Here is a 13658-nt window from a genome sequence, read left to right as displayed (position 1 = left end):
TTTGCCAATTTGAATACCTTTTATTTCTTTTTGTTGTGGAAAGACATACTCTTAAAAACATTTTATGTCCACTTGAAAATTAATTTTGATAGACAGCTGTCAAACTGTGTCAATAACCTATAATAACTCAAAGAACTCCTGCCCATAAATATACTTAAAAAAATTATGATAATACTGACAAAATTTGTGTAAGACCCATCCATGGGGATATTTATTCCTGAGTCTTCTAAAAAATCAGTTTAGCTTGAGAAGTTTGAACTTGCCTTTATTCTAGAAGTAACTTCCCAGGTTAATCCTTTTTTTAAAATTTCTAGCAACAGGCTTGGATTAAAATGTTCAAATAAGGTATTGTACTTGACACCATTAGGTAAGTCAGAGAAAAGCAGAGCCATTCTTGCTGAACTTGGGTTAAGCACCTCGAAGCCCTGACTGTTCACCGCTGCCCTCCACTTACCTCTGCAAACCCTAGGGCTCAAAGGATCAGGGTTGTAATCAATATCATTATTATTTCATGCTTTTGAAATCTATCCAGAATTCCTGACAAGATGGTGCAATGGGTCCATGCTTTGATATTCCCTCTATTCCAAAACATAGCAATGCTAGATGGAAGAGCTATCACATAAAAAGGCTTAGAGACATGACAAATATCAGCGTGGGACAAAACTGGAGTAGAATCAGAGAAGAGAGATCAGGCCTGAAACCTAAGTCTGCTGGTTTCCAGGTTCTCAAGCAAGTAGGAGATGGGAGATGCCTAATGGCAGCCTGGAATGAAGGGTTCTGGTTCAGCTCTAACTTGTAAAAAGAGCCTAAATATTATTACTGCTTTACAGGAAATTATAGTCCTAATGAGACAAGAAAATGAGGGAAGAAAACAAAAATAATTTCAGGACTAAGAGTAGCATCCAGGGGAGGTCAAGTACTTGGCACAACTAGATTGCTATGGAAATGTCAGTACCCTTGGTTAGCATCAGTAAAGTCATTTTTCTGAAACAGCTCATCTTACGAGCAAGACTTACTCTGTCTCTTGAAGTCAGGCCAACAAGAGACTGTGGAATTAGTAAAATGCACCATGCTAGGAAGGCACAGAGTCATAGTACATTGAGCAGCCCTGACCTACATCATGTATCCGGTGACCACCCGGGACTTACAACCATGTAGAAATTGATGAACATTCAAGTCATGGCCATTTCAATTGTGTATAATGGCAGGGACATTAGGGGAACAACAGAAGCACAGGGAGCTCAGCCTTGAAATAAGTTTATTCTAGTCTAAAATCAGTTCAGACTACATAGTATACACAGTGTACTGTAGACATACACAACTGTATAATAGTGCATAGTGCATAGGTGGGAAATGATTCTATCAACAAACTTCTTTTTGAAGAATCAAAAAGAACAATAATATATAATTTAAATGTAGGACTAGGGGGGCACCTGGGTGGCTCATCATTAAGTGTCTGCCTTCAGCTCAGGTCATGATCCCAGAGTCCTGGGATCCAGTCCCGCATTGGGCTTCCTGCTCAACATGAAGCCTACTTCTCCCTCTCCCACTCCCCCTGCTTTTGTTCCCTCTCTCACTGTGTCTCTCTCTGTCAAATAAATAAATAAAATTGAAAAAAATAAAAATAGGGGTGCCTGGGTGGCTCAGTCATTAAGCGTCTGCCTTCAGCTCCGGTCATGATCCCAGGGTCCTGGGATCGAGCCCCGCATCAGGCTCCCTGCTCCACGGGAAGCCTGCTTCTCCCTCCCCTGCTCCCCCCTGCCTGTGTTCCCTCTCTCGCTATGTCTCTCTGTCAAATAAATAAATAAAACCTTAAAAAAAAAATAAATGTAGGACTAGAAAGATGAGGGATGATACAATAAACTGTCTTATTATTTCATTAGAAGAAATTCATTTAAAAAATGATTTTTTTTTTTTTTCCCCAGCCAATGGGAGCTGTTCTGATGGTGCGTTGATGTGCACTTCTTCTAATAGCTGTATCCCAGTTCACGAGCGCTGTGATGGTTTGGCCAACTGCATGGATTTCCAGCTTGATGAGTCCAGCTGCTCAGGTATTCTATTTCCATTAAAATATTCTTTACAGTATAAGCCAGTAACTTAAACCTGTAGATGATAAAAAATATCATGAATTTCTAAATAATTGCCATGTATGGAATCATTGAATTTCTATTATTGGTTTGGGTCAGGAAGAATATTAACATTGCTACCCATATTAAAAAACATAAATATATAATATAATGAACTCAATGCTTATTCTATATAAACGATGTCCCCAAATAAAAATCAAACACTTAATTTTAAGTTACTATAACTTAAAGTTATTAGTATTTGATAATCTCTTTGATGCAAATTGCTGGGTTTCTAAAATAAGGAAATAATCTAACATGTTATTGATTTTTAATTATAATTTTCCCCACTTCTTTATAAGACTTCCCTATTTGCATGATCTAGTCATGTTTAAAAGTCAGTTTATTAAGCTTTAGACTGACTTTTAAACATTTTTCTCTCCTGACCCTGGAATATTTATCAGAGCTGATAATGTATGTTTGTGATTATACTTTTATCAAAACTGCTTTAAAATTCTCTAATTTATTATAGTCCACTGATAACATCTCTCCTGGATAATTGAACTTTTATTTCATGCAGGAGATATATGAAATAATAGGTAGGGGCAATATAAATCTCTCACAACTAAATGATAATATAAATTGGTAATAAAAGATATATTCAATCATATCGGGCGCCTGGGTGGCTCAGTTGGTTAAGCGACTGCCTTCGGATCCTGGAATCCCTGGATCGAGTCCCGCATCGGGCTCCCTGCTTGGCAGGGAGTCTGCTTCTCCCTCTGACCCTCCCCCCTCTCATGTGCTCTCTTTCATTCTCTCTCTCTCAAATAAATAAATCTTTTTTAAAAAAAAAAGATATATTCAATCATATTTTCTAAATAAATTGGAGATATTTAATATCAAAACTAAATGAGAATATAGTCTTTGTATCTTTCAAGAGAGCAGACTCTTATGAGATAAGTGACAAAAGCATGATAATTATAATCAAATCACAGTGCAAAAAAGTCTTATTTTTTATGCTGCCGAAATGAATACTCACAGAGCCCTGAATTATATGAGTACAAAAGGAAATCAAGAAGCGAGCAAATCTGGTCCCATTAAATATGCAAAGATGAATGCTCTCTGGCATTATTTCTGTACCAGGCATGCTTATACATCAGATTGATACCCAGAAGGAAATGGTTTCACTTTCTTTTCAGAGTAGGAAAGATATTAATGAGATAATTTCATTCTTTGAAACTATTAAGACAAAGCACTGATATCCAGTAACCAAATTTATTTTCATAAAGGTGAGATTTTGTTCAGGATAGTCCTCTATGAGAACAAATATAACATGTTATGGTTTATTGTCTGATTTTACATATTTTACCTTTAAAAATATGGTCAGAAAGACAGAAGACTGGCCATTCATCCTGAGTGACTGACAACCTCGAGGTAATAATAGCACATTCTGGTTGCCCCATCTAGTTTAGTCATTCACCAATTCATTCACAGTTCATTTACAAAATATACGTCATACTGCCCCAGCTACTGGGTTACGGTAATATAAAGAACTAGTGAAGCAGTTTTCAGAAATAAAATCCACATTATAGTTTTTGTTCTCTATTTATATTTTCTTGCTGTTTAGTTTGTCAAACAAATACGATGAAGTCAATGCTTCCGTGTTTAAGAATGCATCTCGGCTTGATCCACACTAAGCAGTGTCAGTGCCCGTGACACCTTCCTCTTTCTTTCCAAACATCATATCCCTTTATGAATGGCATTTCATAGACTTTATGATCCCAATCCTGACAGCATCCAGTAATGTCTCTGGTCACACAGCAGGTGGTGAGCATCTGGTCTCCCTTCATCTGAGGTTTATATCATTAATGGGAACATTGACCTCAGGCCCTGTGTAAGTGTTGCAGGTTAAGTATATTTCGATGAGGCCTGTGTGTTCCCAAGTTATGTTAGAAAGGCATATTATTTTCAGGTTTTGGTTGCTTATGCAACAGAAAATTATTGAACAGAATGTGTCTGGCTTAATTTAAACTGAGAGTCTTTTTCCAGTTATCTGTAGTAGTAGAGGTTAATGGAAGTTATGTTAAGGTGATACCATAATTATGATAATCATCCTTTGAAGGAGAATGAGGAAAGGCATTAAAAATATAAAGTTGTAGGGGTGCCTGGGTGGCTCAGTCAGTTAAGTGTCTGACTTCAACTCAGGTCATGATCCTGGGGTCCTGGGACCAAGCCCCACGTCAGGCTCCCTGCTCAGTAGGGAATCTGCTTCTTCCTCGCCCTCTACCTCTCCCTTTCCCCACCACTCATGCTTGTTCTCGCTCTCAAATAAATAAATAAAATCTTTGAAAAAAAAGTTGTAGGATGGGATATTATGAATACAATTTAATATATTATTTAATAATAATAATGGTAATGCCTAATAATGTTTCAGAAGGTTTTATTTTTTTATTAAGTGTTTTTAATTTTAATTCCAGTAGACTCAACATACAGTGTTATATTAGTACAATATAGTGATTCAACACTGCTATGCATTACTCCATGCTCACCTTGATAAGTATGCTCTTCATCCCCTTCACTGATTTCATCCATCCCCCTCCATCTCGCTTTTGCTCTATTTTAAATGAATACCCTCAGTTAAAGTTATTATTATTTTGTTTTCAACAAGAACATTTTTTACTTGAAGCATACACCAAACCAAAGCACTATAGAGCTATGCCAAATTTCTAAGCCATAGTTAATCTTCCCTGCAGTCCCTGTGCTGGGATTTCACGATAAAGAGAACAGTGTGTGCCCACTGGGTATTTGGTTTACTGCACCAAACCATCTGGTTTTCTGGAAGACTCTTAGATCCATACAGCTCCTGAAACTACAGGCAAGTTATTGTATGTGTATATTTAATCCATGCCAGTGCATAAATACTGCACCATTCAGAGAAGTTCATGATCATAATCTCAGGAACTGCAAGGGGTTATATAGCAATTCTGATCTGAATAGCAGATCATTTGACATTTTTAGACTAACAGGCTTTGGAGTTAGAGGACTGGAATTTAGTTCAATATCTGCTGCTCCCCTGCTATTAGCTTGAGGAAATTATTAACCAATTTCATCCTCTGTGAAAAAGGATCTATATGGGTATCCCACATAATGTTATGAGGATTAAATGAGGTAATGCCAGTAAAACTCTTAGGACAGTCTTGACACAGAGCAGGTCTTCAGTAAATGATAGTGGTAATGGTGCTCATAATGGTAGAGGGGAAAAGGAAAGGAAAGAGAAGCTGGAGAGAGCATTGGTAATAGAAATTAGGTTTCGTGGGCAATTTAAAGAATTACCAAATAGAGGGAGCTGGCTGAAAACAATTACTTAATAACATTATGCATACCACTCACTAGTATAGAAATGTTACAAATACATTTCATTTTATCCTCTCAGCAGCCCTAGAAGGCAAGGTGATAGATATAATTCTTACTTTAAACACGAGAAAGCTTATACTTAAAGTACTCAGCCCAAAGTTAGACAACGCATTAACTGAGCTGGGTGTCAATGAGGGAAAACCAGGACTCGCGTGACTGTCAGTCTTCTCAGCAGTCCACCATGCAGTAGCTGTCCCTTCCCAGGCCTCCAGAGACTTTGAAAGAGACCACACACACACACACACACACACACACACACTCACACAGGTAGGCATCCAGTTTATATGTGTTCCTGCTTTTCCAGAGTGATAAACCAGAGTGGAACTGAACTTGAACTCTTCATAGAATGCTATTGCTACGTCATACTGACCTCCAGATACATGGTCATAATAACCAATGCAAGAGGGTACAAGGCGTGAGGCACTGATGTGGCTAAGGAGCCTGGGAACTCATGCCAGTTCTAATATCCACCCCATAGATCCCGACTTGCCATTTGAGAACTATCTACTTATCTCTGGAAAGTATTTTTTTTTAATATTTTATTTATTTATTTGAGAGAGAGAATGAGAAAGAGAGAGAGAGAGAGCATGAGATGGGGGAGGGTCAGAGGGAGAATCAGGCTCCCTCCTGAGCAGGGAGCCCAAGGTGGGACTCAATCCCAGGACTCCAGGATCATGACCTTAGCTGAAGGCAGATGCTTAACTGACTGAGCCACCCAGATGTCCATCTCCTGAAGTATTTAATCTCTTCATTGCTAGCTAGTCATAGACATCTCCCTCCCCATTTCAGCTATCCCATGCTTTAAATTGTTTTGAGTAAAGTAAAGGTGAAAATATGTTGTACTGGGTCTTTCCATCTTATGGATAAAGAACCTGGGTCTAAGCAGAAACTGAAAAGAACTTGTTGTGGAGGTAATCTACAAAGTGTCTCTCCTCCAAAACACCAAGTTTTACTCCTTGCTCTGGCCAGTGCTTCCTCTCCACTGTGCTCCATTATCCAGTGTAATAAAATGCATATTTAAATTTCCATAGCATTATTTAATGTAGAGCAAGCCTATGTTTTACTCTTAGCCATCAAGGTAAATATTAATGACCCCAGGAAAAAAAATGTGCAGCTGTGTGTATTTTGATGTTCTGCAGTATCAGACACTTTACAGTTTTTTTCTCATAAAAATAAAGCCCTTGTGTGAGGAAGACTAAAATTGTACTTAAGACCAAACATAACCATAAAATGGTTTATCTAAAGGTTTGTAGCTATTTATGCTTTATCATGCTGGTGGGCTATTTTTCGTCAAACCAGCTAATTTCTTGTTTAGGAAGGAAATTTGACATCTGTTCTGTTCAGCCAAGCATGCCCGGAAGCCTGAGGGGTGTAGCTGCACCCCCATCTTTAGTACCACACTCCCGGGTTGGAATTAAATAGGGAAGAGGAGGGAAGGGGAGATATGGAAACTGCAGTTGACCCTTAAGCAGCGCAGGTTCGAGCTGTGTGGCCCCACTTACATGCAGAGTTTAACGGGATGGTACTGGAAATGCAGTTTCTCTTCCTTATGATTTTCCAAAGAGCATTTTTTTCTGTCTAGCTTACTTTATTGCAGAAACACAGCATATAATACACATCACATACAAAAGATATGTTCACCGACTGTTTATGTTATCAGTAAGGCTTCCAGTCAACAGCAGGTGATTGGTAGTTAACTTTGGGGGGAGTTAATAGTTATCTGTGGATTGTTAACCATGCGAGGGTCAGTGCCCCAAACCTCCATGTTGTTTAGGGGCCAACTATATCCCTGGGGGAGCAAATTTCTGGAAACCTTTGAGAACAAAAAGGACACCAGACACGTGGTATATTGCAAATGTGTTCCCACACTGCAACCTCCCTCCTTCCCTATTTTTCCTCTTTCCTACTGTCTCTTCCACCCCATTCCCAGTGTTCGGTGACTGGCTCCACAATCTGACTCTCTCTAGTTGCCCTTCAAAGTTTTCCTCCGAGGAATATTTTCCTATATGAAATTTTTGTTTCTCCTTATTACTTTTCTACTATTGTTCATTATCATCATCGTTTCTTTGCCCAAGTAAATTGTTTCTCTCTCTAAGGTTAGTCTGCTCCTGTAAAGACAAAGACTGTATATTTGTGACCATAAGACACCTAAAAAATGGGGCGCCTGGGTGGCTCAGTTGGTTAAGCGACTGCCTTCGGCTCAGGTCATGATCCTGGAGTCCCAGGATCGAGTCCCACATCAGGCTCCCTGCTCAGCGGGGAGTCTGCTTCTCCTTCTCATGCTGTCTCTCATTCTCTCTCTCACAAATAAAAAAAATCTTAAAAAAAAAAGACCTAAAAAATGATCTCAAGTGATTTTTGAGGGGCAAGCCTGAAAAGTGATGATAGCTGAAATGCAAAGGGAGAAACCCGAAGCTTCAAATCCATGCCCTAGCCTGTGTTTTATCTGGGCTTCAGACCTGCAAATAATATTGCCCAAGGAATACTTCTACTTGGATGTCCCCTTAGGCACTTAAAACACTAGCATCTTTCCCTATAAATTCTCCCTTCCCCACAGTTCCCCCAATTCAGTGAATGAAACCACCAACTAGCCAAGGGCCCAGCCAGAAAATTGAACATCACTCTTGATTCTTCCAAAAAATCACCAGGATGTTTCAATCCCAACATTTAAATATCTTATAAATCCCCACAATTCTCAACCTCCTACCCCACCCCTTTCATTTAGGCAACCACCATTTCTTACTGGATTATTACAAAAAGCTCTTAACTGGGCTCCTGAATTTTTTAGTCTTAACCCTTCTGTTGACTTTACATACTGGATCCAGAATAGTCTTTTTAAAGCATGAAATATCCGTTTAGTTTCTTAAAATTCTGGCCTCCGAGGTTAAAGTTTAAACTCCTCACTGAGCCTATATGATCTGGCCCCTGTGTGTCTCTAACCTTCTTCCATACTCTCTTCACATTATCAGTCCTACCAGGCTGAACTTCCGTCAGATCCTCAAACACACCGCACTCCCTTCTTGGGCCTCTAAGTCTTTATGATTATTTTTACACACACACACACACACACACACACACACACCTGCCCTCATCAATGCCCTGATTTTCTTCTGGAAAACTTTTCCTTATTCCCCAAATTTGATTTAGGTGCTTCTTGGTACTCTCATCATCCTTGTTACATCCATTCCAAATTATATTACTTTTAATATTGTATTTTAATTCCCTAGTCACTTTTTTTGTTTTGCATTTTCTATGAAGCTGGAAGATCAACAAGAGCAAAGACCACAATTGTATCTTTTTTAGATCAGTGTTTCTTTTTTTTTTTTTTTAAAGATTTTATTTATTTATTTGACAGAGACACAGCGAGAGAGGGAACACAAGCAGGGGGAGTGGCAGAGGGAGAAGCAGGCTTCCCACTGAGCAGGGAGCCCGATGTGGAGCTCGATCCCAGGACCCTGGGATCATGACCTGAGCTGAAGGCAGTCGCTCAACCAACTGAGCCACCCAGGCGCCCCTAGATCAGTATTTCTTAAGCATGGGCTGTGATCTAGGTGTTTTCTAACATTCTCAACAACTCTGTGAGATAGGTACTATTTTTAACCCTGTTTGACAGAGAAGAACCAGAGGCACAGAGACATTAACTAGCTTATCTTATCTTATATAGCTAATTAAGTGAGTTGAGATTCTTCCTCAGGCAGTCTGGCTCTGGTGCTTGTAGCTTTAATAATTTTGTAAACTTCCTGTATTATTTATTGTTATATATCTAGTGCCTAGCCTAGTGCCAGACATTAACAGATGCTCAGAATAGATGTGTTGAATTACAAATTTCCACCAAGTATTGGAGTTAAGACAGCCAAACCAGGGGAGAATGGTATCCTGCAAGAGATATCATTATATCTTGCAAGAGAGGAGTTGTCAAAAAAAAGCCAAGAAAAGCAATTTGGGGATTAAGTAAGTAGGAAAACCAAGAGGTCTTAGTAGATCAGGATGGATGTGAGGATCCAAGGAGACTGTAAAGAACCCTGAAGAGCTAAAGGCACTAACCACTGCAGAGTCATACCTATGTGACAATATCTAGCTTCTTTTTATTCTATAAGCAAACCACCTTTGAAAATAAATGTTGATGCCAACCTAGAAGGGGGGAGTGATACAAGCAGCAAGAGAGCAGGGCCAGGGAAATGAAGGTCGATTTGAGCTATGCTGATGTCTGTCACGGATGCAAAGGTAGGACATGCACGTGCATGAGTGACATTTTACCAAGAAGACAAGGTCACCCGTGCAAAGCATTGTCTGTCATGATAGTGACTATTGTGTGGAACTGAAGACAATAAATGTTGCATTAAAGAACAAATTTCAGTATAATCACAAATATGTCATGCAGACATGTTCTAAATAAGATTTTACTTAATCCAGGGGAGGAAAAAAAGTCTTCTCTTGTGGTCAACCACTCAGGCATGTGAAGAGAATGAACACATCAAGGGCAGCAAGGGCCACTGAATAAATTTGTGGGGCACAGGGGAGTAGCCTAGGAGAATTCTTGTGCTTTTAGCAACTGGGAAGCAATTTACTCTCAGTGGCTAGATTTAATGCAGTGATTAACAGTAATATGTCCTCTTCCTTCCTAATAATATTTACAATTAACTGTGGGTTTTGTGATGCTTCTTTTTAGAGTGCCCATTTGGTTACTGCAGAAATGGTGGGAATTGTGTAGTGGAGAAGAACGGTCCTGTGTGTCGGTAAGGAGCATTGTCTACTTTTTCTTTGAACGGTTATTGCCATTAGCTTACTTATTTTTCTCGACGCTGATATAATACACCAACGAACACGAGGTTACTGAGGCAAAAATAGTGGATAATGGCCTTTTTTGCATTTGTCTGTCTGAGTAAGAGAAAGGAAGATGCGAGTATATTTTAGAAAAAAGATTGCAATTATTTAACATGATTTTATGTCTTAACATTTTATATTATATAGGACATAGTTTTAATACTCATTCGTTCTTATTTTTAGTATTTATATCAGGTTATAAAAAGATTTTTTATATGGGTGTCATCCTATTTCAGATGAACTTAGTGTCTGTATTTCCTTATTCCCTTTTTATTTCACATTTCATACTTCTCTTTTCTAACAACAAAGGATAAAATCAATTCATCAATAAGACCTTTTTCTAGTTTATGCAATGGATGCTTATGAGTAGCCAAAGTTAAGGTACAGATAAGGAATACATTTGCATACTTAAAGCAAAAATAAACAAAAACAGTCCTTGTGATTTCTTTGGGGAATTATTTATATTGCATATCAAAGATTGCTTGATTTTTTCCCTCACCCTTTAGGGAATTGTGCAAAACAGTTTCATAAATTCCAAAGGAAATGATGCATATTCCATTATATTTGTGTTTATGACTTTTTAATCTAGCAGACCAATGGATATAGTGCTTTGCTTATTAGAGAATGGATTGTAGGTTGATACTCAAGTCATAACAAAGCACATAGAAGTATCTGGAAAACATTGATTGATATTTGTTTAAATACTTATATCCCTCTGAGTCAACACTTGTATTTTAGGAAAAGTTGTTTATCCCTTTAAAAGCAAAAATCTCTACCGATTAACACAACAAAAAATTTTTTATGATGAGATATGTTTAGACACTGTTTTAACATTGTTGAAAGAGAATATTAATGGGTTTCTCTAAGTGTTTTGTCTATTTCATTACATAATTTATTTCACAACATCTCAACAGAATTGTACTTTCCCCTGTACCAGTTTCCATGGAAATTAATTTTGTCATAAACTAAGTTGATGGAAAGACAGGATGCATAGTATTAATTTCTAAAAGTCTCCTGAAAGAAGTTGAGAATGATGCCATAAATAATGTCTATCGAATGTCAGCTGAGTGGATAATGTTGTTTAGTGTCAGCTATTTACAGTAAGGAGGTTTGCATTTTTGTCTTCTCTAGTGCTGGCAAGAAAGTTCTCTGGACTGTAGCTAGTCTCAGCTAAGCAAACAGAGTTTTGCGTTCTTGGCAATGTCCTCTGGTACTTAAATAAACTTTAAAAATGGAAATACAGATGGTGACGTCTGAAATGCGTTTCTCTCACATGAGAAAACTCTAACATGGGGGAGAAGATGCAATGGGAGGATTAAGAGGCAAAGGGACCAAAGGAAGGAAATCAATGCAGAAAAATGTAGAAAAAATTCATTAATCAAACATTTTAAAATAGTATTTTTGATGTAAATGATACTTTTCAAATAGTGAAATAACTGATCACCACCAGCATAAACAAATGTTTGGAATTAGTGTTCCTTTCAACATAGGTGTGAAAAATGACTTGAGGTTTTTTTCATATTATAATATGGTATTTTCATCATTCAAATTCTAATTACTTTAAAACCGTGAACTGCAGAAGTAACCATATGTATATTATAATAAACTTTTAGAAGGCATTACAGCAGTGTATCGGGCAAAAAGTAGAAACCCCAACATCTAAATCCCACTCTGTATTATTATGGTTTCTGTCCACCTAAATATGGTTTCCCTTTCACCAACACAGGTACACACACAAGCACACATTTGTTTCTTACAGAAATATGAACTATACTTTACACATTCACTTTGCACCTTGTTTATGTTTTTTTTTCTTTTCTCTTTGTAAAATATTGTGCTGTTGTTCCATGTCGGTACGTATGGCTCTAGCTCTATCACTTGCCAGCTGTGTAGTGTTGAGCAAATTTCTCAATCTGATGTGTCCAGCTCCTTGTCTGGCAAACTGGAGAAGATAATAGCACCTACTTCATAGGGTAGTTGTGAGACTCGAAGGGGTTAACATGTGAGACACTTGGTACTGTATATGACATACAGAAGATACTATAGGAAAGCTTAGCCATCGGAATATTATATCATCCCTTTTTATGCTGTGTAGTCTACAATATTTAATGTAGGGTCCGTCATTTAAATAACCTCCTATTAATAGCTGTTTAGTTTCTTTCTTAAATATTTGCTTTCACAAATAATCTTGCAACATCCATCCTTTGACTTGTACTTGCACAATTCTTTAAGCACAACATATCTTACTGAAACGCAAAATAACAATGTAAATTATCTCTAGTTGCATTTAGTATCAAATTCATTTCCAATGGAATTTTGTATCCAGGTCATCTGTCACATAGGTATTCTTTTTTGGATTTAAGGTTAAACGAGGGTGGCTTTAGAATGCAAAGTTTTAGAGTAAATATAAAGCACTATGGAAAGATGTTGGCTTTATGTCAAACCCCTGTCATTCCCAAGTGTGAGAATTCAAGGTCTCTGTCACTCAAAGAGGTAAGGACAGAACCAAAGTCCATCTCTTAGCTGGGCATTGTGAATATAAGAACTTCATGGTATCAAAAAGGAGGCCTATCACCAGAGCCTTTGGGTTTTCTCTTGGGATCTAAGGTGCCTTGAGAAAGGACCTTCAGTTTTCCCCTGTGATCCTAGAGAAGAGAGACTTAAAAAAAAAAAAAAAAAAAAGGTCATTTGGGTTGTTGGAAGTTTATAATTATCCACAAGCATAAACACTACTAGGTGAACGAACCATGGTTTTCCATTACTTGAGGACCACCACCATATCTGAGGGCTGAAGAAGCAAATCATGAGCCAAAATAGGGAAATTATTCCTCACCTAAGGAGGCTTGGTTATTATATTACTTTGATATATCAATCTTTCTTTGAAAAATAGATTGAGCTATGTAATATAAATTCCAAAGGGCAGGAAAGAGGTTACAAAGAAAAAAAAAAATCAATTCATCAAGGCTAAAAGAAAGAAATAGGAAACAGTATCAAATTAATGCATATATAATTATATATATATAGATAAATTTATTATATATAAATTATATATTATATATTTCATAGATATGTACGTTAGTGAAGGTAGGCAGAAAAATATCAAAGCTTGGGTTAATTTATAGATTTTTGAATACAATTTATCAACAGCTACCCTATCCCACTACATTCCACATTCTTAAATTCATTTGCCAATAAGACACAAAAGTTCATTTGGGTGTCTCATGGGCATTACAGATTTAACATGTCCAAAAAGACCTGTTGCCTGGGCAGGGCATATTCTTCTCTTTCTCTCAGATTTGCACACACTGTTCCCTCTACTTAGAATTTTATTTTTCTACCTTACTTGCCCAAAAG

At 37.6% G+C, this 13658-nt stretch overlaps 1 protein-coding gene across 1 annotated transcript in view; it reads left to right on the top strand.

The window, feature by feature from the left end:
* MALRD1 (MAM and LDL receptor class A domain containing 1) overlaps positions 1-13658 on the top strand; it is an 807963-nt gene that overhangs the window by 665718 nt on the left and 128587 nt on the right. Inside the window, exons 36-37 of the mRNA XM_035022447.1 lie at positions 1926-2051; positions 10150-10216. Coding sequence (XP_034878338.1) covers positions 1926-2051; positions 10150-10216 — 193 coding nt within the window. The remainder of the gene's footprint in view (positions 1-1925; positions 2052-10149; positions 10217-13658) is intronic.

This window comes from Mirounga leonina, unplaced genomic scaffold, assembly GCF_011800145.1.
Source record: "Mirounga leonina isolate KUSES-001 unplaced genomic scaffold, KU_Mleo_1.0 Mir_175, whole genome shotgun sequence".
NCBI lineage: Eukaryota > Metazoa > Chordata > Mammalia > Carnivora > Phocidae > Mirounga > Mirounga leonina.
Note: the sequence above shows the minus strand (reverse complement) of the source record. Positions and strands in the feature narration are given on the sequence as shown.